This window comes from Scyliorhinus torazame, chromosome 3, assembly GCF_047496885.1.
Source record: "Scyliorhinus torazame isolate Kashiwa2021f chromosome 3, sScyTor2.1, whole genome shotgun sequence".
In the NCBI taxonomy this organism is placed as follows: Eukaryota; Metazoa; Chordata; class Chondrichthyes; order Carcharhiniformes; family Scyliorhinidae; genus Scyliorhinus; species Scyliorhinus torazame.
The window spans coordinates 342941431-342966263 of NC_092709.1; the positions used below are offsets into that span (position 1 = coordinate 342941431).

Here is a 24833-nt window from a genome sequence, read left to right on the forward strand (position 1 = left end):
GTGAACGCCCTCACCTGCATATACCTGAAGATATTCCCGGAGGCAGCTCATACTTTTCCTCTAGCGCTCCCAAGCTCGCAAACGTCCCATCTATAAATAAGTCTCCCACTCTCCTAATTCCTGCCCGGTGCCAGCTCTGGAACCCTCCGTCCAACCTCCCTGGGGCAAACCTATGGTTGTTCCTGATCGGGGACCACACCGAGGCTTCCAACACACCCCTCTGTCGCCTCCATTGCCCCCAGATACTTAATGTTGCCGCCACCACTGGGTTCGTGATAAACCTTTTTGGGGAGAGCGGTAGTGGCGCTGTCACCAGCGCTTTTAAGCTCGTTCCTTTACAGGACGCCATCTCCAACCTTTTCCACGCCGCCCCCTCTCCCTCTATCATCCACTTATGGATCATCGCCACATTGGCGGCCCAGTAATAGTCGCCCAAATTCGGCAACGCCAGTCCCCCTCTGTCCCTGCTACGTTGCAGGAACCCCCTCCTTACCCTCGGGGCCTTCCCTGCCCACACGAAGCTCATGATGCTCCTATCTATTTTCTTGAAAAAGGCCTTAGTGATCAATATAGGGAGATATTGAAACACAAATAGGAACCTCGGGAGGACCATCATCTTAATCGCCTGCACTCTGCCCGCCAGTGACAGCGGCTGCATATCCCACCTTTTGAAATCCTCTTCCATTTGCTCCACTAGCCGAGTCAGATTGAGTCTATGTAAGGTACCCCAGCTCCTGGCTATCTGAATCCCCAGGTATCAAAAGTTTCTTTCCACTCTCCTTAGCGGCAGGCCATCTATCCCTCTACTCTGGTCCCCAGGGTGTATTACGAAAAGCTCACTCCCATGTTAAGCCTATATCCCGAGAAATCTCCAAACTCCCTCAATATCTGCATAACCTCTGTCATCCCCCCCACTGGATCCGCCACATACAGCAGTAGGTCATCTGCGTAGAGTGACACTCGGTGTTCCTCTCCCCCTCTAACCACCCCTCTCCATTTCCTAGAGTCTCTCAGCGCTATGGCCAGTGGTTCAATTGCCAGCGCGAACAGTAATGGGGACAGAGGGCACCCCTGTCTTGTTCCCCTATGTAGTCAAAAATACTCCGATCTTTGCCGATTTGTGACTACACTTGCCACTGGGGTCCCATAGAGGAGTTTAACCCAGCTGACAAACCCCTCCCCGAACCCAAACCTCCTCAGCACCTCCCATAAATACTCCCACTCTACCCTATCAAATGCCTTCTCTGCACCCATTGCCGCCACTATGTTTCATAGAATTTACAATGCAGAAGGAGGCCATTCGGCCCATCGAGTCTGCACCGGCTCTTGGAAAGAGCACCCTACCCAAGGTCAACACCGCCACCCTATCCCCATAACCCAGTAACCCCACCCAACACTAAGGGCAATTTTGGACACTAAGGGCAATTTATCATGGCCAATCCACCTAACCTGCACATCTTTGGACTGTGGGAGGAAACTATCTCTGCCTCCCCCTCTGCTGGGGGCATCATTATCACCCCCAATAGCCGTTGCACGTTGACATTCAATTGTCTCCCCTTTACGAACCCTGTCTGATCTTCGTGCACCACCCCCGGGACACAATCCTCTATCCTCATTGTCAGCACTTTTGCCAACAACTTGGTGTCCACATTCAGGAGCGAGATAGGCCTATAAGACCCGCATTGCAGCGGGTCTTTATCTCGCTTCAGGATTAGTGATATCGTCGCCTCCGACATTGTCGGGGGTAGAGTCCCCCCTTCTCTGGCCTCGTTAAAGGTTCTTACCGGCAGCGGGGCCAACAAGTCCACCTATTTCCTGTAAAATTCCACCGGGAACCCGTCAGGTCCCGGGGCCTTCCCTGCCTGCATATTCCCCAGCCCTTTGGTCACCTCGTCCACCCCAATTGGCGCCCCCAGACCTGCCACCTCCTGCTCCTCCACCCTCGGGAACATTTGTTGGTCCAGAAACTGCTGCATCCCCTCTTTTCCCTCTGGGGGTTGGGACCTATATAACCTCTATAAGGTCTTAAACACCTCATTTACCTTCCCTGCTCTCCGCACCGGAGTTCCCGTTTCATCCCTAACTCCCCCTATTTCCCTTGCTGCTGTCCTCTTACGAAGCTGGTGGGCCAACAGGCGACTCGCCTTTTCCCCATATTCATATCTCATCCCCTGTGCCTTCCTCCACTGTGCCTCTGCTTTCCCTGTGGTCAGCAGGCCGCCACCTTCAGATGCGACTCTTGAAGCATGGCCACGTCTGCCTTCAGTCCTTTTAAGCGCGCGAACACTCGGGCCCTCTTAATCGGCCCATTTAGGCCTCTCACGTTCCACGTGATCAGCCGGACTGGGGGGCTGCCCGCCCCCCTCCCCTGTCGACTAGCCATCACCCTCTCTGGGCCAGTCCCACGTCCCAGTACTGCGCACCCACCCGTCCCCCAGGCGGCGCATTCCCGCCTCGACCACCTTTTCTCTTACCAGCTCCCTTTCGATCTCAGCAGCAGCAACCCAGTTGTGTCCCCACCCCCCCCGCTAGATCACCATCTAGCATGGTTACTCCCCCCATATTGCTTCCGAAAGTCAGCTGACTTCAACTGACCCCGGCTTCTCCCGCTCTCTCCTTGACCCCCCCCGAATGTGGAACTCTCATCCTCCTTGCGCCTATCTTCCCGCCATCATCTCTCTGGCGCGGGGAAATAGAACCATCCCGCCCCCTATGGCGCAGCTCCCCCTACAGCCCCGTTCCCATTCCCCATCCCCCGCCTGTGTCTCTTTTTCCCCCCCGCCGGCGTCCACGTTTCTCAGTGTCCCCTCCCCTCCCCAATTTACACCTCTATACATAAACATTGTCGTTTCCCCTCCAACATCAGTCCCTCAGTTCTGGCCCAGCTTCTCTTTTTGAATGAAGGTCCATGCTTCTTCCGACGTTTCAAAATAGTAATGTCTATCCTGGTACGTGACCCATAATCGCGCCGGCTGCAACATCCCGAACTTTACTTTCTTCTTATGCAGCACCTCCTTGGCTCGATTGAAACTCGCCCTCCTTCTCGCCACCTCTGCACTCCAGTCCTGATACACTCGTATCACCGCATTCTCCCATCTGCTACTTTGTACCTTCTTGGCCCAGCTCAAAACAACCTCTCTGTCGTTGAAGCGGTGGAATCGCACGACCATCGCCCTAGGTGGTTCTCCAGCCTTTGGTCTCCTCGCAGGGTACCCAGTGGGCCCCTTCCACTTCCAGGGGGCCCGAGGGGGCCTCAGCTCCCATTCGCAAACGTAGCACCGTGCTCACATAAGCCCCGCTATCAGCTCCTTCCACTCCCTCGGGGAGACCCAGGATCCGGAGGTTCTTTCTCCTTGATCTATTTTGCAGGATTTCAATTCTTTCGATGCACTTCTTATGAAGCGCCTCGTGCGTCTGCATTTTGACCGCTAGGCCCAGGATCTCGTCCTCGTTGTCCGTTACCTTCTGCTCCACCACACGGAGCTCTATCTCCTGGGCCTTTTGTGTCTCTTTAAGCCCCTCGATTGCCTGTAACATCGGGGCCAGCACCTCCTTTTTTAACACCTCCACACACCGTCTTAGAAATTCATCCTGGTCCGGTCCCCATGTCGCCTGGGCTCCTTCCGACGCCATTTTGTTTTTTTCTTTCCTCTGCCGCTGCCCTCGAGGATCCTCCGTGATCTGGCCTCAGCCGCCGATCTTTTTCTTTCACACTGGGGGGGATTCCCTGTTGCTTCACCCACTGAGACATGGCTGACTCCAGGTCCCACTGTCCACACCAAAATCTTCCCAATTTTTCGTTACCCCAAAACATGTGCGCGTGATTCGCTGGCCCCCGCCCACACCTCTCACACTCATCTGCTACCCCCTGAAAGAACCCACTCATTCTCGCCCGAGTCATATGCACCCTGTGCACCACCTTAAACTGTATCAGGCTCATCCTTGCACATGAGGAAGTCCCGTTTACCCTATGCAGTGCCTCACTCCATACTCCCCGATTGATCTCCCCTCCCAACTTTGCTTCCCATTTCTCCTTGATCGTCACCACCCGCTCACCTCCCTGCTCCCCCAGGTGGGAGGAAATTAATGAGAAGAGTAAAATCTGGCTTTTGGGCCAAATGGCTGGTTCATAAGAACATAAGAACATAAGAACTAGGAGCAGGAGTAGGCCATCTGGCCCCTCGAGCCTGCTCCGCCATTTAATGAGATCATGGCTGATCTTTTGTGGACTCAGCTCCACTTTCCGGCCCGAACACCATAACCCTTAATCCCTTTATTCTTCAAAAAACTATCTATCTTTATCTTAAAAACATTTAATGAAGGAGCCTCTACTGCTTCACTGGGCAAGGAATTCCATAGATTCACAACCCTTTGGGTGAAGAAGTTCCTCCTAAACTCAGCCCTTATTTTGAGGCTATGCCCCCTAGTTCTGCTTTCACCCGCCAGTGGAAACAACCTGCCCGCATCTATCCTATCTATTCCCTTCATAATCTGATATGTTTCTATAAGATTCCCCCTCATCCTTCTAAATTCCAACGAGTACAGTCCCAGTCTACTCAACCTCTCCTCGTAATCCAACCCCTTCAGCTCTGGGATTAACCTAGTGAATCTCCTCTGCACACCCTCCAGTGCCAGTACGTCCTTTCTCAAGTAAGGAGACCAAAACTGAACACAATACTCCAGATGTGGCCTCACTAACACCTTATACAATTGCAGCATAACCTCCCTAGTCTTAAACTCCATCCCTCTAGCAATGAAGGACAAAATTCCATTTGCCTTCTTAATCACCTGTTGCACCTGAAAACCAACTTTCTGCGACTCATGCACTAGCACACCCAGATCTCTCTGCACAGCAGCATGTTTTAATTTTTTATCATTTAAATAATAATCCCTTTTGCCGTTATTCTTACCAAAATGAATAACCTCACATTTGTCAACATTGTATTCCATCTGCCAGACCCTAGCCCATTCACTTAGCCTGTCCAAATCCCTCTGCAGACTTCCAGTATCCTCTGCACTTTTTGCTTTACCACTTATCTTAGTGTCGTCTGCAAACTTGGACACATTGCCCTTGGTCCCCAACTCCAAATCATCTATGTAAATTGTGAACAGTTGTGGGCCCAACACTGATCCCTGAGGGACACCACTAGCTACTGATTGCCAACCAGAGAAACACCCATTAATCCCCACTCTTTGCTTTCTATTAATTAACCAATCCTCTATCCATGCTCCTACTTTCCCCTTAATGCCATGCATCTTTATCTTATGCAACAACCTTTTGTGTGGCACCTTGTCAAAGGCTTTCTGGAAATCCAGATATACCACATCCATTGGCTCCCCGTTATCTACCGCACTGTTAATGTCCTCAAAAAATTCCACTAAATTAGTTAGGCACGACCTGCCCTTTATGAACCCATGCTGCGTCTGTCCAATGGGACAATTTCCATCCAGATGCCTCGCTATTTCTTCCTTGATGATAGATTCCAGCATCTTCCCTACTACCGAAGTTAAGCTCACTGGCCTATAATTACCCACTTTCTGCCTACCTCCTTTTTTAAACAGTGGTGTCACGTTTGCTAATTTCCAATCCGCTGGGACCACCCCAGAGTCTAGTGAATTTTGGTAAATTATCACTAGTGCATTTGCAATTTCCCTAGCCATCTCTTTTAGCACTCTGGGCCAGGAGACTTGTCTACCTTTAGCCCCATTAACTTGCCCATCACTACCTCCTTGGTGATATCAATCCTCTCAAGGTCCTCACCTGTCATAGCCTCATTTCCATCAGTCACTGGCATGTTATTTGTGTCTTCCACTGTGAAGACCGACCCAAAAAACCTGTTCAGTTCCTCAGCCATTTCCTCATCTCCCATTATTAAATCTCCCTTCTCATCCTCTAACGGACCAATATTTACCTTAGCCACTCTTTTTTGTTTTATGTATTTGTAGAAACTTTTACTATCTGTTTTTATATTCTGAGCAAGTTTACTCTCATAATCTTTCTTACTCTTCTTTATAGCTTTTTTAGTAGCTTTCTGTTGCCCCCTAAATATTTCCCAGTCCTCTAGTCTCCCACTGATCTTTGCTACTTTGTATGTTTTTTCCTTCAATTTGATACTCTCCCTTATTTCCTTAGATATCCACGGTCGATTTTCCCTCTTTTTACCGTCCCTCCTTTTTGTTGGTATAAACCTTTGCTGGGCACTGTGAAAAATCACTTGGAAGGTTCTCCACTGTTCCTCAACTGTTTCACCATAAAGTTTTTGCTCCCAGTCTATCTTAGCTAGTTCTTCTCTCATCCCATTGTAATCTCCTTTGTTTAAGCACAAAACACTAGTGCTTGATTTTACCTTCTCACCCTCCATCTGTATTTTAAATTCCACCATATTGTGATCGCTCCTTCCGAGAGGATCCCTAACTATGAGATCCTGAATCAATCCTGTCTCATTACACAGGACCAGATCTAGGACCGCTTGTTCCCTCGTAGGTTCCATTACATACTGTTCGAGGAAACTATCGCGGATACATTCTATAAACTCCTCCTCAAGGCTGCCTTGACCGACCTGGTTAAACCAATCAACATGTAGATTAAAATCCCCCATGATAACTGCTGTACCATTTCTACATGCATCTGTTATTTCTTTGTTTATTGCCTGCCCCACCATAATGTTACTATTTGGTGGCCTATAGATTACTCCTATCAGTGACTTTTTCGCCTTACTATTCCTGATTTCCACCCAAATGGATTCAACCTTATCCTCCATAGCACCGATGTCATCCCTTACTGTTGCCCGGATGTCATCCTTAAATAACAGAGCTACACCACCTCCCTTACCATCCACTCTGTCCTTCCGAAAAGTTTGATACCCTCGGATATTTAACTCCCAGTCGTGACCATCCTTTAACCATGTTTCAGTAATGGCCACTAAATCATAGTCATTCACGATGATTTGCGCCATCAACTCATTTACCTTATTCCGAATACTACGAGCATTCAGGTAAAGTACACTTATGTTGGCTTTTGTACCTCTGTTCTGAATCTTAACACCTCGATCAGTAACCTCTCCTAAGTTATATTTCCTCTTAACCTTTCTCCTAATTTTCCTTGTCGTCGAACCCATATCTTCCTGTAACAACCTGTCGCGTCGCTTACCATTAATGTTTTCACTTCCCGTTTTATTTCTTTTAGTATTCCTGGTCCTATTCACTGAGCTCCCCTCAGTCACTGTACCTTGTACTGTCGCCCTTTTTGATTTTTGACTATGGCTTCTCTGCCTTACACTTTCCCCCTTACTGCCTTTTATTTCTGTCCCTGTTTTACTACCTTCCAACTTCCTGCATCGGTTCCCATCCCCCTGCCACATTAGTTTAAACTCTCCCCAGCAGCTCTAGCAAACACCCCCCCAGGACATCGGTTCCAGTCCTGCCCAGGTGCAGACCGTCCGGTTTGTACTGGTCCCACCTCCCCCAGAATCGGTTCCAATGTCCCAGGAATTTGAATCCCTCCCTCTTGCACCATCTCTCGAGCCACGTATTCATCCTCTCTATCCTGACATTCCTACTCTGACTAGCTCGTGGCACTGGTAGCAATTCTGAGATTACTACCTTTGAGGTCCTACTTTTTAGTTTAACTCCTAGCTCCCTAAATTCAGCTTGTAGGACCTCGTCCCATTTTTTACCTATATCGTTGGTGCCTATGTGCACCACGACAGCTGGCTGTTCACCCTCCCCCCCCCCCCCCCCCCCCCCCCCCCCCCCCCAGAATGTCCTGCAGCCGCTCCGAGACATCCTTGACCCTTGCACCAGGGAGGCAACATACCATCCTGGAGTCTCGATTTCGTCCGCAGAACCGCCTGTCTATTCCCCTTACAATTGAGTCCCCTATCACTATAGCCCTGCCATTCTTCTTCCTGCCCAGCTGCGCAGCAGAGCCAGCCACGGTGCCATGTACCTGGCTGCTGCCGCCTTCCCCTGGTGAGCCATCTCCCTCAACAGTATCCAAAGCGGTATATCTGTTTTGCAGGGAGATGACCGCAGGGGACACCTGCACTGCCTTCCTACTCTTGCTCTGTCTTTTGGTCACCCATTTACTATCTCCCTCAGTACCTTTCACCTGCGGTGTGACCAACTCGCTAAACGTGCTATCCACGACGTCCTCAGCATCGCGGACGCTCCAAAGTGTGTCCATCCGCAGCTCCAGAGCCGTCAAGCGGTCTAACAGGAGCTGCAACTGGACACACTTCTTGCACGTGAAGGAGCCAGGGACAGTGGACGTGTCCCTGAGCTCCCACATCGCACACGAGGAGCATGACACGGGTCTGAGATCTCCTGCCATGTCTTAAACCTTCGGTTAACTTCAACAATTTCAATTTCCCCCCCCAAAAATTTAAATAAACAAATAAACAATGAAGAAAAAAGTAAATAAATATACCAATGAAAAGAAACAGAAAAACAGAAACACTACTTACCAGTCACAAAAAGCACTTCCTCCCCACCCAGCTTTGAATTCCCACCTCGATTCAAATTCCCAAACTCACTCTTAGCTGTGTCTCACTCCTGGCTCTGTCTTCTCTCTGGCTCACTGGGAGAACTCACTGGGAGTGAGTTTACAAGTGGCTCTTTTTAAACTGTCCTGAATTGACTCCCCTCCCCCACCTGCTTTTAGATCAAAGTAGATTTAAGTGACTGACACTTAACTGCCATGTGTTGTAAATTCTATGTAATACTTAAACTGATTGCAGAAACAGGAATTTACCGGCATGCTCCAGGCGGTGTTTACCACCATTGTCATTACCTACACCCCCTCCAAACTGAAGACGGCTTCCTGCTTGACATTCGAGGCTTAGGTGTACATTTAGCAGCTGAAAATAGGAGCAGCACCATTACATTTCTAGGCTGGAGGATAATTTTTTTATATATATGTATGTAAGTTAGGTATGCTATAGTTTCCAGAGAATGTCGAAATGTATGATTAAAAACAAAATCCTGGATAAACTCAGCAGGTCTGGCAGTACCTGTGCAGAGAAAAACAGAGTTAACTTTCCGATCCAATAATCTTCTTCAGAACTGTTGCGAAGGACAGTCAGGTGGCTCTGCTTCTCTCTGCACAGATGCTACCAGATCTCCAGAATCCACAATATTTTGTCTTTATTACGGAGAAATGTATGTTTTATCTTCCAGGCAGCAGAGGACGCTCTTGCATGTTACAGGTACAAGAAGTGCTTAGACAGCTTCTACGGACCGTCGGCTGTAGCACAGGTAAGCCAGCAGGGGAGGAAGGTGAGGAGTTATTTTGGTGTGGACAGTGGGACCTGGAGTCAGCCATGTCTCAGTGGGTAACACTCGCATCTCAGAGTCAGAAGGTTGTGGGCTCAATAGTCACTCCATTTAAATAGTTATTCCATTTAAACAGTCACTCCATTTATTCTCCATCCCTAATTGTCCTTGAGAAGGTGGTGGGGAGCTGCTTTCTTGGACCCTTGTTGTCATAGAATCATAGAATTTACAGTGCAGAAGGAGGCCATTCGGCCCATCGAGTCTGCACCGGCCCTTACAAAGAGCACCCTACTGAAGCCGGCGTATCTACCCCATCCCCGTAACCCAGTAACCCCTACTTAACATTTTCTGGACACCAAGGACAATTTAGCATGGCCAATCCACCTACATCTTTGGACTGTGTGCCACGTGCCAGTGAGGCTAGAAATAGGAAAATAGAGCAGCTAAACACGTGGCTAAACAGCTGGTGTAGGAGGGAGGGTTTCTGTTATCTGGACCACTGGGAGCTCTTCCGGGGCAGGTGTGACCTGTATAAGAAGAACGGGTTGCATCTAAACTGGAGAGGCATAAATATACTGGCCGCAAGGTTTACTAGTGTCACACGCGAGGGTTTAAACTAGTATGGCAGGGGGGTGGGTACCGGAGCAATTGGTCAGAAGGTGAAAAAATTGAGGGAGAACTAGGGAATAGGGCCAGTATGGCTCTGAGGAAGAGTAGACAGGGAGATGTTGCTGAAAACAGCGGGACTGGTGGCCTGATGTGCATATGTTTTAATGCAAGAAGTATAACAGGTAAGGCAGATGAACTTAGAGCTTGGATTAGTACCATTACAGAGACCTGGATGAGGTAAGGACAGGATTGGCAGCTAAACGTTCCCGGATTTAGATGTTTCAGGCGGGATAGAGGGGGATGTAAAAGGGGTGGAGGAGTTGTGCTACTGGTTAGGGAGAATATCACAGCTGTACTGCGGGAGGACACCTCAGAGGGCAGTGAGGTTATATGGGTAAAGATCAGGAATAAGAAGGGTGCAGCCACAATGTTGGGGGTTTACTACAGGCCTCCCAACAGCCAGCGGGAGATAGAGGAGCAGATAGGTAGACAGATTTTGGAAAGGAGTAAAAGCAACAGGGTTGTTGTGATGGGAGACGTGAACTTCCCCAATATTGACTGGGACTCACTTAATGCTAGGAGCTGGGACGGGGCAGAGTTTGTAAGGAGCATCCAGGAGGGCTTCTTAAAACAATATGCAGATAGTCCAACTAGGGAAGGGGCTATAATGTATTGGGAAATGAGCCTGGCCAGGTGGTAGACGTTTCAGTAGGGGAGCATTTCGGGAACAGTGACCATAATAGCTGTTTAGCACAGGGCTAAATCACTGGCTTTCAAAGCAACCAAGGCAGGCCAGCACGGTTCAATTCCCGTACCAACCTTCCCGTACCATTCTCCCCGAACAGGCGGCGGAATGTGGCGACTAGGGGCTTTTCACAGTAACTTCATTTGAAGCATACTTGTGACAATAAGCGATTTTCATTTCATTTTCATTTCATTTCAATTCAGTAAGTTTTAAAGTGCTGGTGGACAAGGATAAGAGTGGTCCTAGGGTGAATGTGCTAAATTGAGGGAAGGCTAATTATAACAATATTAGGCAGGAACTGAAGAACCTAGATTGGGGGCGGATGTTTGAGGGTAAATCAACATCTGACAAGTGTCAGTTGAAAGGAATTCAGGACCGGCATGTTCCTATACGGAAGAAGGATAAATACGGCAAATTTCGGGAACCTTGGATAACGAGAGATATTATTGGAGGCCTCGTCAAAAAGCAAAAGGAGGCATTTGTCAGGGCTAGAAGGCTGGGAACAGACGAAGCCTGTGTGGAATATAAGGAAAGTATGACGGAACTTAAGCAAGGAGTCAGGAAGGTTAAAAGGGGTCCCGAATGTCTTGGATCGTGTTTTCGGGACCCTTAAGGGGGAGGGGGAGCAGCTCCAAGTCGTGGTCCACATAGGCACCAACAACAGGTAGGAAAAGGGATGGGGATGTAAGGTAGATATTCAGGGAGCTAGGGTGGAATCTTAGAGCTAGAACAAACAGAGTTATTATCTTTGGGTTGTTACCCGTGCCACGTGCTAGCGAGACGAGGAATAGTGAGAGAGAGCAGTTGAACACGTGGCTACAGGGATGGTGCAGGAGGGAGGGATTCAGATATCTGGATAATTGGGGCTCATTCTGGGGTAGGTGGGACCTCTACAAACGGGATGGTCTACACCTGAACCAGAGGGGTACCAATATCCTGGGGGGGAAATTTGCTAATGCTCTTCGGGAGGGTTTAAACTAATTCAGGAGGGGGTTGGGAACCTGAATTGTAGCTCCAGTGTACAGGAGGTGAGAGTAGTGAGGTCATGAGTAAGGTTTCAAGGTCGTAGGAGTATACCGGCAGGCAGGAAGATGGTTTGAAGTGTGTCTACTTCAACGCCAGGAGCATCGGAATAAGGTGGGTGAACTTGCAGCATGGGTTGGTAACTGGGACTTTGATGTTGTGGCCATTTCGGAGACATGGATAGAGCAGGGACAGGAATGAGCAGGAGGTGTGGCATTGTTAGTCAAGGACAGTATTATGGTGGCAGAAAGGACGTTTGATGAGGACTCGTCTACTGAGGTAGTATGGGCTGAGGTTAGAAACAGGAAAGGAGAGGTCACCCTGTTGGGAGTTTTCTATCGGCCTCCGAAAAGTTCCAGAGATGTAGCGAAAAGGATTGCAAAGATGATTCTGGATAGGAGCGAAAGTAACAGGGTAGTTGTTATGGGGGACTTTAACTTTCCAAATATTGACTGGAAACGATATAGTTTGAGTACTTTAGATGGGTCAGTTTTTGTCCAATGTGTGCAGGAGGGTTTCCGAACACAGTATGTAGATCGGCCAACAAGAGGTGAGGCCACATTGGATTTGGTAGTGGGTAATGAACCAGGCTAGGTGTTAGATTTGGAGGTAGGTGAGCACTTTGGTGATAGTGACCACAATTCGGTTACGTTTACTTTAGCGATTGAAAGGGATAGGTATATACCGCAGGGCAAGAGTTCTTGCTGGGGGAAAGGCAATTATGATGCGATTAGGCAAGACTTAGGATGCATAGGATGGGGAAGGAAACTGCAGGGGATGGGCACAATTGAAATGTGGAGCTTCTTCAAGGAACAGCTACTGCGTGTCCTTGATAAGTATGTACCTGTCAGGCAGGGAGGAAATGGTCGAGCGAGGGAACCGTGGTTTACTAAAGTAGCTGAATCACTTGTCAAGAGGAAGAAGGAGACTTATGTAAAGATGAGACTTGAAGGTTCAGTTAGGGCGCTTGAGAGTTACAAGTTAGCCAGGAAGGACCTAAAGAGAGAGCTAAGAAGAGCCAGGAAGGGACATGAGAAGTCCTTGGAGCCAGGAAAACCCTAAAGCTTTCTGTAGGTATGTCAGGAATAAAAGAATGACTAGACCATAAGACCATAAGACATAGGAGCGGAAGTAAGGCCATTCAGCCCATCGAGTCCACTCCACCATTCAATCATGGCTGATTTCAACTCCATTTACCCGCTCTCTCTCCATAGCCCTTAATTCCTCGAGAAATCAAGAATTTATCAACTTCTGTCTTAAAGACACTCAACGTCCCGGCCTCCACCGCCCTCTGTGGCAATGAATTCCACAGACCCACCACTCTCTGGCTGAAGAAATTTCTCCTCATCTCTGTTCTAAAGTGACTCCCTTTTATTCTAAGGCTGTGCCCCCGGGTCCTAGTCTCCCCTGCTAATGAAACAACTGCCCTACGTCCACCCTATCTAAGCCATTCATTATCTTATCAGTGTAGCACACAAAGACTCCATGAGACGAATAGAGTGAAGTCGATGAGGCTTTATTAAGCGTGTCTGTTCCCCCGCAGCTCAATAGTAAACTGGCCTGCGGGGGAAGACTCCGGCTTCTTATACTCCGCCTTCAGGGCGGAGCTTGAGGTCAACGGCCAACCAGGACCCGGGATCTGTCAGCCAATGACATTAGGGCTTCCAGTCCCACATGACCCCCAATACATACTACCACATTCACCCCTTGTCAAAAATGAACCCGGCGGGGTGATGCTTCGTATGGTGGTAAGGGTTTACAGGGCTGGTCCTGGGAGGACAAAACATTCACATGGCAATACAGTATTGGACAATTTTGTCCTGTTGCAACTATTTACAGAGGGTATAGGAAGAAAAGCAAAATGTTCTTGTGAACAGCCCATATTTGTTTTCCATTGACGCCACGAGACGGTCGGGCGGTCTGGTCGTCCGTGTCGATCGCCTCGGCCCCGGCGGTGGTGGTGGTGCTTGTACCAGTGTTGTCGCCTCCAGGAGCCGTACGGTTTCAGCTTGGGCTTGATTCTTGGTCGGAGCTGAGGGGAGGGGGACCGATCCTCCTGGGAAGGGGGCGGTCGCGGGGTGCGGCGGTGGCAGGAAGGGGGGGGTTGGGTTGATGGTGTCGAGGGGGTGTGCGTGTTGCCGGCGGGCGCCAGATCCCGCAGGGAGACCGTGTCCTGTCGGCCGTCGGGGTACTCCACGTAGGCGTACTGGGGGTTCGCGTGGAGGAGGTGAACCCTTTCGACCAACGGGTCCGCCTTATGTGCCCGCACGTGCTTTCGGAGCAGGATGGGTCCTGGGGCCGCCAGCCAGGTCGGCAGCGACGTTCCAGAGAAGGACCTCCTAGGGAAGACAAGGAGACGCTCATGTGGCGTTTGATTAGTGCTCGTACATAATAACGACCGGATGGAATGGAGAGCGTCCGGGAGGACCTCCTGCCACCGTGAAACTGGGAGGTCCCTGGACCCTAGGGCCAGTAGGACGACCTTCCAGACCGTGCCGTTCTCCCTTTCTACTTGCCCGTTCCCCCGGGGGTTGTAGCTGGTCGTCCTGCTTGAGGCTATGCCCTTGCTGAGCAGGAACTGGCGCAGCTCGTCACTCATGAAAGAGGACCCCCTGTCGCTGTGGACGTATGCGGGGTAACCGAACAGTGTGAAGATGCTGTTCAGGGCTCTAATGACTGTGGCCGCGGTCATGTCAGAACATGGAATGGCAAAAGGGAAGCGGGAGTATTCGTCCACTACATTAAGAAAATATGCGTTGCGGTCGGTGGAGGGGAGGGGCCCTTTTAAATCGAGACTGAGGCGTTCAAAGGGGCGGGAAACCTTAATCAGGTGCGCTCCATCTGGCCTGAAAAAATGTGGCTTGTATTCCGCGCAGATGTGGCAGTCCCTTGTGACTGTACGGACCTCCTCTAAAGAGTATGGGAGATTGCGGGACTTGATGAAGTGGTAAAACCGAGTGACCCCCGGGTGGCAGAGGTCCTCGTGGAGGGTTTGGAGGCGGTTAATTTGTGCGTTGGCACATGTGCCGCGGGATAGGGCATCGGACGGCTCGTTCAGCTTTCCGGGACGATACAAAATCTCATAGTTGAAGGTGGAGAGCTCGATCCTCCACCTTAAGATCTTGTCGTTTTTGATTTTGCCCCGCTGTGCATTATCGAACATGGAGGCTACCGACCGTTGGTCCGTGAGGAGAGTGAATCTCCTGCCGGCCAGGTAATGCCTCCAATGTCGCACAGCTTCCACTATGGCTTGGGCTTCCTTTTCTACTGAAGAGAGGCGTGGAGGGTCCGGGAGAAAAAGGCCACGGGTCTGCCCGCTTGGTTAAGGGTGGCCGCTCGAGCTACGTCGGAGGCGTCGCTCTCGACCTGGAAGGGGAGGGACTCGTCGATGGCGCGCATCGTGGCCTTTGCGATATCCACTTTGATGCGGCTGAAGGCCTGGCAAGCCTCTGTCGACAGAGGGAAGGTCGTGGTCTGCATTAGGGGGCGGGCCTTGTCTGCGTACTGGGGGACCCACTGGGCGTAGTACGAAAAGAACCCCAAGCAGCGTTTCAGGGCTTTTGGGCAGTGCGGGAGGGGAAATTCCATGACTGCGCGCATACGTTCGGGGTCGGGGCCTATTATCCCATTGCGCACTACGTAGCCCAGAATGGCTAGCCGGTCGGTGCTAAAAACGCACTTGTCCTCGTTGTACGTGAGGTTCAAGGCTTTGGCGGTCTGGAGGAATTTTTGGAGGTTGGCGTCGTGGTCCTGCTGATCGTGGCCGCAGATGGTTACATTGTCGAGATACGGGAACGTGGCACGCAACCCATGTTGATCAACCATTCGGTCCATCTCCCGTTGGAAGACCGAGGCCCCGTTTGTGACGCCAAAAGGGACCCGTAGGAAATGGTATAATCGCCCGTCTGCCTCGAAGGCTGTGTACTTGCGGTCACTTGGGCGGATGGGGAGCTGATGGTAGTCGGACTTGAGGTCCACGGTGGAGAAGACTTTATACTGGGCAATCCGATTGACCATGTCGGATATGCGGGGGAGAGGGTACGCGTCTAGTTGTGTGTACCTGTTGATGGTCTGGCTATAGTCAATGACCATCCTTTGTTTCTCCCTTGTCTTCACTACTACCACCTGCGCTCTCCAGGGACTATTGCTGGCCTGGATTATGCCCTCCTTTAGTAGCCGCTGGACTTCGGACCGAATGAAGGTCCGGTCCTGGGCGCTGTACCGTCTGCTCCTAGTGGCGACGGGTTTGCAATCCGGGGTGAGGTTCGCAAACAAGGACGGGGGTTGCACCTTGAGGGTAGCGAGGCCGCAGATAGTGAGTGGGGGTATGGGGCCGCCGAATTTGAACGTAAGGCTCTGTAGATTGCATTGGAAATCTAATCCCAGCAAGGTGGGGGCACAGAGTTGGGGAAGGACGTTTAGTTTGTAGTTTTTGAACTCCCTCCCCTGCACCGTTAGGGTAACTATGCAGAATCCCTGGATCTGTACGGAGTGGGATCCTGCAGCTAGGCAAATCTTTTGTGCGCTGGGATAGGTGGTTAAGGAACAGCGTCTTACCGTGTCGGGGTGTATAAAGCTTTCCGTGCTCCCGGAGTCGACTAGGCATGGCGTCTCGTGGCCGTTTATTAGTACCGTTGTCGTCGTCGTCTGGAGTGTCCGGGGCCGAGCTTGATCGAGCGTAATCGAAGCGGGCCGTGGTTGTAGTAGTGGAGTGGGGTCCTTTGTTGCCGTCCAAGATGGAGTCGGGGATGAACAAAATGGCCGCCCCCATACATCGCACGTGGCTGGGGGTCACAAGATGACGGCGGGGGTGGACAAAATGGCCACCCCCACGCGTCGTACAGGTCTGGGGCGGTCCAAGATGGCGGTGCCCCTCCTCCCCTCGTGGTGGCCGGGACCCAAAATGGCGACGTCTGCGGGTCGCACATGGTGTGCTGGGGGGGCTGGGAGCACTAGGACCGCGAGCGCTAGGACCGCGAGCGCTAGGACCGCGCGGAGCTCCCTCACCGCGAGCGCTAGGACGACGCGGAGCTCCCTCACCGGGGACAGCGGTGGTCGGGGCCCAAGTCGGCGGCGCCGGCGGGTCAGGCGTGGGGCCGCGAGCGCTAGGACCGTGCGGAGCTCCCTCACCGGGGACAGCGGTGGTCGGCGCCCAGGTCGGCGGCGCCGGCGGGTCAGGCGTGGGGCTGCGAGCGCGAGGACCGCGCGGAGCTCCCTCACCAGGGACAGCGGTGGTCGGGGCCCAAGTAGGTGGCGCCGGCGGGTCAGGCGTGGGGCGCGGGGTGGGGGTTAGGGTGGCGTTTGTGACGCGGAAAACTCCCTCCTCTCTGTGGAGAGTGTTGGCCGGGACCCAAAGCGGTAGCGCCGGCGGCGGGTCATACATGGGCTGCAGGGAGGGGGGTTGGGGGGCGTAGGCGGCGTGCAGGGCTCCCAGTTCTCCCGGGACCGCGGTGGTCGGGACCCAGAGCGGCTGCGCCTGCGGGTCGCACATGGCGTGCTGGGGGGGTTGGGGCGCGTAAACTGCTTGCAGGGCTCCCTGTGCTCCCGGGACGGCGGCGACCTCGCGGGACCGGCACACAACCGCATAATGGCACTTTTTCCCGCAGCTTTTGCAGATTGCTGCGCGGGTCGGGCAGCGCTGCCGGGGGTGTTTCGCCTGGCCGCAGAAATGACAGCGGGCGCCCCCGGTGCGACTCGGCGTTTGGACCGCGCAAGCCTGTGGGGGGGTTTGCCGCGACGGGTACGTACGGGGCCCAATGGGTTGCCGCGCGGTCGGGGCCATAGGCACGGGTATTACGCGCGGCCACGTCTAGGGAGGCTGCTAGGGCCCGTGCCTCTGAGAGTCCTAGCGACTCTTTTTCTAGAAGTCTTTGGCGAATTTGGGAGGATTGCATACCTGCCACAAAAGCATCGCGCATTAACATGTCCGTGTGTTCGTTTGCGTTCACCGACGGGCAGCTGCAGGCTCGTCCCAAAATCAGCAGCGCGGCGTAGAACTCGTCCATCGATTCTCCGGGAGCCTGCCGTCTCATCACGAGCTGGTAGCGAGCGTAGATTTGGTTAACTGGGCGAACGTAGAGACTTCTCAGTGCTGTGAACGCCGTCTGGAAATGGTCCGAGTCTTCGATGAGGGAGAAAATCTCCGTGCTCACCCTCGAGTGCAGGACCTGCAGTTTTTGGTCTTCTGAGACTCGGCCGGTGGTCGTTCTGAGGTAGGCCTCGAAGCAAGTCTGCCAGTGCTTGAAGGCTGCTGCCGCGTTCACTGCGTGGGGGCTGATCCTCAGGCATTCCGGAATGATCCTGAGCTCCATAGTCCTTTTTTTTTTAGGCACGCTTAATAAATTGTGGCGCACAAAGACTCCATGAGACGAACAGAGTGAAGTCGATGAGGCTTTATTAAGCGTGTCTGTTCCCCCGCAGCTCGATAGTAAACTGGCCTGCGGGGGAAGACTCCGGCTTCTTATACTCCGCCTTCACGGCGGAGCTTGAGGTCAACGCCCAACCAGGACCCGGGATCTGTCAGCCAATGACATTAGGGCTTCCAGTCCCACATGACCCCCAATACATACTACCACAATCAGTTTCTATTAGATCTCCCCTCAACCTCCTAAACTCCATTGAATATAATCCCAGAATCCTCAGACGTTCATCGTATGTTCGGCCTACCATTCCTGGGATCATCCGTGTGAATCTCCGCTGGACCCGCTCCAGTGCCAGTATGTCCTTCCTGAGGTGTGGGGCCCAAAATTGCTCACAGTATTCTAAATGGGTCCTAACTAATGCTTTATAAAGCTTCAGAAGTACATTCCTGCTTTTATATTCCAAGCCTCTTGAAATGAATGACAACATTGCATTTGCTTTCTTCATTACGGACTCAACCTGCAAGTTTACCTTTAGAGAATCCTGGACTAGGACTCCCAAGTCCCTTTGCACTTCAGCATTATGAATTTTGTCACCGTTTAGAAAATAGTCCATGCCTCTATTCTTTTTTCCAAAGTGCAAGACCTCGCACTTGCCCACTTTGAATTTCATCAGCCATTTCTTGGACCACTCTCCTAAACTGTCTAAATCTTTCTGCAGCCTCCCCACCTCCTCCATACTACCTGCCCCTCCACCTATCTTTATATCATCGGCAAACTTAGCCAGAATGCCCCCAGTCCCGTCATCTAGATAGTTAATTTATAAAGAGAACAGCTGTGGCCCCAACACTGAACCCTGCGGTCACCACTTGTCACCGGTTACATTCCGAAAAAGAACCTTTTCTCCCAACTCTCTGCCTTCTGCCTGACAGCCAATCATCAATCCATGTTAGTACCTTGCCTCGAATACCATGGGCCCTTATTTTACTCAGCAGTCTCCCGTGAGGCACCTTATCAAAGGCCTTTTGGAAGTCAAGATAAATAACATCCATTGGCTCTCCTTGGTCTAACCTATATGTTATCTCTTCAAAGAACTCTAACAGGTTTGTCAGGCACGACCTCCCCTTACTAAATCCATACTGACTTGTCCTAATCCGACCCTGCATTTCCAAGAATTTAGAAATCTCATCCTTAACGATGGATTCTAGAATCTTGCCAACAACCGAGGTTAGGCTAATTGGCCTATAATTTTCCATCTTTTTGCTTGTTCCCTTCTTGAACAGGGGGGTTACAACAGCGATTTTCCAATCCTCTGGGACTTTCCCTGACTCCAGTGACTTTTGAAAGATCATAACTAACGCCTCCACTATTTCTTCAGCTATCTCCTTTATAACTCTAGGATGTAGCCCATCTGGGCCTGGAGAGTTATCAATTTTTAGACCTCTTAGTTTCTCTAGCACTTTCTCCTTTGTGCTGGCTACCATATTCAACTCTGCCCCCTGACTCTCCTGAATTGTTGGGCTATTACTCATGTCTTCTACTGTGAAGACTGACGCAAAGTACTTATTTAGTTCCTCAGCTATTTCCTTGTCTCCCATCACTAGATTACCAGAGTCATTTTGGAGCGGCCCAATGTCAACTTTTGCCTCCCGTTTGTTTTTAATGTATTTAAAGAAACTTTTACTATCATTCCTAATGTTACTGGCTAGCCTACCTTCATATTTGATCCTCTCCTTCCTTATTTCTCTCTTTGTTATCCTCTGTTTGTTTTTGTAGCCTTCCCAATCTTCTGACTTCCCACTACTCTTTGCCACATTATAGGCTTTCTCTTTTGCTTTGATGCATTCCCTGACTTCCTTTGTCAGCCATGGCTGCCTAATCCCCCCTCTGATAACCTTTCTTTTCTTTGGGATGAACCTCTGTACTGTGTCCTCAATTACTCCCAGAAACTCCTGCCATTGCTGTTCTACTGTCTTTCCCACTAGGCTCTGCTCCCAGTCGATTTTCGTCAGTTCCTCCCTCATGCCCCTGTAGTTACCTTTATTTAACTGTAACACCTTTACATCTGATTCTACCTTCTTTCTTTCAAATTGGAGATTGAATTCGACCATATTATGATCACTGCCTCCTAAGTGCTCCCTTACTTTAAGATCTTTAATCAAGTCTGGCTCATTACATAACACTAAGTCCAGAATGGCCTGTTCCCTCGTGGGCTCCATCACAAGCTGTTCCAAAAAGCCCTCCTGCAAATATTCAATGAATTCCCTTTCTTTGGGTCCACTGGCAACATTATTTACCCAGTCCACCTGCATATTTAAGTCCCCCATGATCACTGTGACCTTGCCTTTCTGACATGCACTTTCTATTTCATGGTGCATTTTGTGCCCCTGGTCCTGACCACTGTTAGGAGGCCTGTACATAACCCCCATTATGTTTTTTTTGCCTTTGTGGTTCCTCAACTCTACCCACACAGACTCCACATCATCTGACCCTATGTCGTTTAGTGCTATTGATTTAATTTCATTCCTAATTAAGGCAACCCCGCCCCCTCTGCCCACCTCTCTGTCTTTTCGATAGGTTGTGAATCCCTGGATGTTTAAATGCCAGTCCTGAACCCCCTGCAACCACGTCTCTGTGATGCCTACCACATCATACCTGCCAGTCACAATCTGGGCCACAAGCTCATCTACCTTGTTCCGTACACTGCGCGCATTTAAATATAGCACCTTTAATTCTCTATTGACCGTCCCTTTTTGTTTTCTTAGTGTGGTGGACCTTGGTTTACTGAGCCTGTCCATACACTGTCATATTTTGTGGGATGGGGACTATCGTAACCTCTCCTGAGTTCTGTCTTTTCGTGCTTTTTTGTATTCCTAAGCAGCTACGCTTCCCACTGATTACCTCACCTCTTGGTTCCCTGACTTTCCCTTCCCCCCCAATCTCTAGTTTAAAGTCCTATTGACCACCCTATTTACTCTTTTCGCCAGAACACTGGTCCCAGCTCGGTTCAGGTGGAGACCATCCCAAAGGTATAGGTCCCCCCTGTCCCAAAACTGTTGCCAGTGTCCCATGAAAAGGAACCCCTCTTTCCCACACCACTCTTTCAGCCATGTGGTAACTTCCCTTATTCTTGCCTCCGTATGCCAATTTGCACGTGGCTCGGGCAGTAATCCGGAGATTATGACCCTTGAGGACCTGTTTTTTAATTTGAATCCTAGCTCTTTATAATCTCTAAACAGGTCCTCTTTCCTAGACTTGCCTATGTTGTTGGTACCGACATGGACCACAACAACTGGATCCTCCCCCTCCCTCTCCAGTATCCTTTCAAGCCGGTCAGAGATGTCCCGCACCCTAGCACCGGGCAGGCAACATACCATGCGGGACTCTTTATCCTGCTCACAAAGGATACTATCTATCCCCCTGATAATAGAATCCCCTACAACTACAACTTGCCTAGGGTAAGAGTAGGGCCAATCAAGGACAGTAGTGGGAAGTTGTGCGTGGAGTCCAAGGAGATAGGAGAGGCGCTAAATGAATATTTTTCATCAGCATTAGCACAGGAAAAAGACAATGTTGTCAAAGAGAATACTGAGATACAGGCTACTAGACTAGACGGGATTGAGGTTCATAAGGAGGAGGTGTTAGCAATTCTGGAAAGTGTGAAAATAGATAAGTTCCCTGGGCCGGATGGGATTTATCCTAGGATTCTCTGGGAAGCTAGGGAGGAGATTGCAGAGCCTTTGGCTTTGATCTTTATGTCGTCATTGTCTACAGGAATACTGCCAGAAAACTGGAGGATAGCAAATGTTGTCCCCTTGTTCAAGAAGGAGAGTAGAGACAACCCCGGTAACTATAGACCAGTGAGCCTTACTTCTGTTGTGGGCAAAGTCTTGGAAAGGATTATAAGAAATAGGATTTATAATCATCTAGAAAGGAATAATTTGATTAGGGATAGTCAACACGGTTTTGTGAAGGGTAGGTCGTGCCTCACAAACCTTATTGAGTTCTTTGAGAAGGTGACCAAACAGGCGGACGAGGGTAAAGCAGTTGATGGGTGTAAATGGATTTCAGTAAAACAAACAAACAAAGAACAAAGAAATGTACAGCACAGGAACAGGCCCTTCGGCCCTCCAAGCCCGCGCCGACCATACTGCCCGACTAAACTACAATCTTCTACACTTCCTGGGTCCGTATCCTTCTATTCCCATCCTATTCATATATTTGTCAAGATGCCCCTTAAATGTCCCTATCGTCCCTGCCTCCACTACCTCCTCCGGTAGTGAGTTCCAGGCACCCACTACCCTCTGCGTAAAAAACTTGCCTCGTACATCTACTCTAAACTTTGCCCCTCTCACCTTAAACCTATGCCCCCTAGTAATTGACCCCTCTACCCTGGGGAAAAGCCTCTGACTATCCACTCTGTCTATGCCCCTCATAATTTTGTATACCTCTATCAGGTCGCCCCTCAACCTCCTTCGTTCCAGTGAGAACAAACCGAGTTTATTCAATCGCTCCTCATAGCTTATGCCCTCCATACCAGGCAACATTCTGGTAAATCTCTTCTGCACCCTCTCTAAAGCCTCCACATCCTTCTGGTAGTGTGGCGACCAGAATTGAACACTATACTCCAAGTGTGGCCTAACTAAGGTTCTATACAGCTGCAACATGACTTGCCAATTCTTATACTCAATGCCCCGGCCAATGAAGGCAAGCATGCCGTATGCCTTCTTGACTACCTTCTCCACCTGTGCAGCCCCTTTCAGTGATCTGTGGACCTGTACTCCTAGATCTCTTTGACTTTCAATACTCTTGAGGGTTCTACCATTCACCGTATATTCCCTACCTGCATTAGCCCTTCCAAAATGCATTACCTCACATTTGTCCAGGTTAAACTCCATCTGCCATCTCTCCGCCCAAGTCTCCAGACAATCTAAATCCTGCTGTATCCTCAGACAGTCCTCATCGCTATCCGCAATTCCACCAACCTTTGTGTCGTCTGCAAACTTACTAATCAGACCAGTTACATTTTCCTCCAAATCATTTATATATACTACAAAGAGCAAAGGTCCCAGCACTGATCCCTGTGGAACACCACTGGTCACAGCCCTCCAATTAGAAAAGCATCCCTCCATTGCTACCCTCTGCCTTCTATGGCCTAGCCAGTTCTGTGTCCACCTTGCCAGTTCACCCCTGATCCCGTGTGACTTCACCTTTTGTACTAGTCTACCATGAGGGACCTTGTCAAAGGCCTTACTGAAGTCCATATAGACAACATCTACTGCCCTACCTGCATCAATCATCTTAGTGACCTCCTCGAAAAACTCTATCAAGTTAGTGAGACACGACCTCCCCTTCACAAAACCGTGCTGCCTCTCACTAATACGTCCATTTGCTTCCAAATGGGAGTAGATCCTGTCTCGAAGAATTCTCTCCAGTAATTTCCCTACCACTGAAGTAATGCTCACCGGCCTGTAGTTCCCGGGATTATCCCTGCCACCCTTCTTAAACAGAGGAACAACATTGACTATTCTCCAGTCCTCCGGGACATCCCCTGAAGACAGCGAAGATCCAAAGATTTCTGTCAAGGCCTCAGCAATTTCCTCTCCAGCCTCCTTCAGTATTCTGGGGTAGATCCCATCCGGCCCTGGGGACTTATCTACCTTAATATTTTTTAAGACACCCAACACCTCATCTTTTTGGATCACAATGTGACCCAGGCTATCTACACCCCCTTCTCCAGACTCAACATCTACCAATTCCTTCTCTTTGGTGAATACTGATGCAAAGTATTCATTTAGTACCTCGCCCATTTCCTCTGGCTCCACACATAGATTCCCTTGCCTATCCTTCAGTGGGCCAACCCTTTCCCTGGCTACCCTCTTGCTTTTTATGTAAGTGTAAAAAGCCTTGGGATTTTCCTTAACCCTATTTGCCAATGACTTTTCATGACCCCTTCTAGCCCTCCTGACTCCTTGCTTAAGTTCCTTCCTACTTTCCTTATATGCCACACAGGCTTCGTCTGTTCCCAGCCTTTTAGCCCTGACAAATGCCTCCTTTTTCTTTTTGACGAGGCCTACAATATCATTCGTCATCCAAGGTTCCCGAAAATTGCCGTATTTATCTTTCTTCCTCACAGGAACATGCCTGTCCTGTATTCCTTTCAACTGACACTTGAAAGCCTCCCACATGTCAGATGTTGATTTGCCCTCAAACATCCGCCCCCAATCTATGTTCTTCAGGTCCCGCCTAATATTGTTATAATTAGCCTTCCCCCAATTTAGCACATTCATCCTCGGACCACTCTTATCCTTGTCCACCAGTACTTTAAAACTTACTGAATTGTGGTCACTGTTACCGAAATGCTCCCCTACTGAAACATCTACCACCTGGCCGGGCTCATTCCCCAATACCAGGTCCAGTACCGCCCCTTCCCTAGTTGGACTGTTTACATATTGTTTTAAGAAGCCCTCCTGGATGCTCCTTACAAACTCTGCCCCATCTAAGCCCCTGGCACTAAGTGAGTCCCAGTCAATATTGGGGAAGTTGAAGTCTCCCATCACCACAACCCTGTTGTTTTTACTCTTTTCCAAAATCTGTCTACCTATCTGCTCCTCTATCTCCCGCTGGCTGTTGGGAGGCCTGTAGTATACCCCCAACATTGTGACTGCACCCTTCTTGTTCCTGATCTCTACCCATATAGCCTCACTGCCCTCTGAGGTGTCCTCTCGCTGTATAGCTGTGATACTCTCCTGAACAAGTAACGCAACTCCGCCTCCCCTTTTACATCCCCCTCTATCCCGCCTGAAACATCTAAATCCTGGAAC

General features: G+C 50.2%; 1 protein-coding gene across 4 annotated transcripts in view; it reads left to right on the plus strand.

The window, feature by feature from the left end:
* LOC140409641 (uncharacterized) overlaps window positions 1-24833 on the plus strand; it is a 133062-nt gene that overhangs the window by 41145 nt on the left and 67084 nt on the right. For all 4 annotated transcript variants that reach the window (XM_072497972.1, XM_072497975.1, XM_072497974.1 and 1 more), the window contains exon 6: window positions 9178-9255. In XM_072497972.1, coding sequence (XP_072354073.1) covers window positions 9178-9255 — 78 coding nt within the window. The remainder of the gene's footprint in view (window positions 1-9177; window positions 9256-24833) is intronic.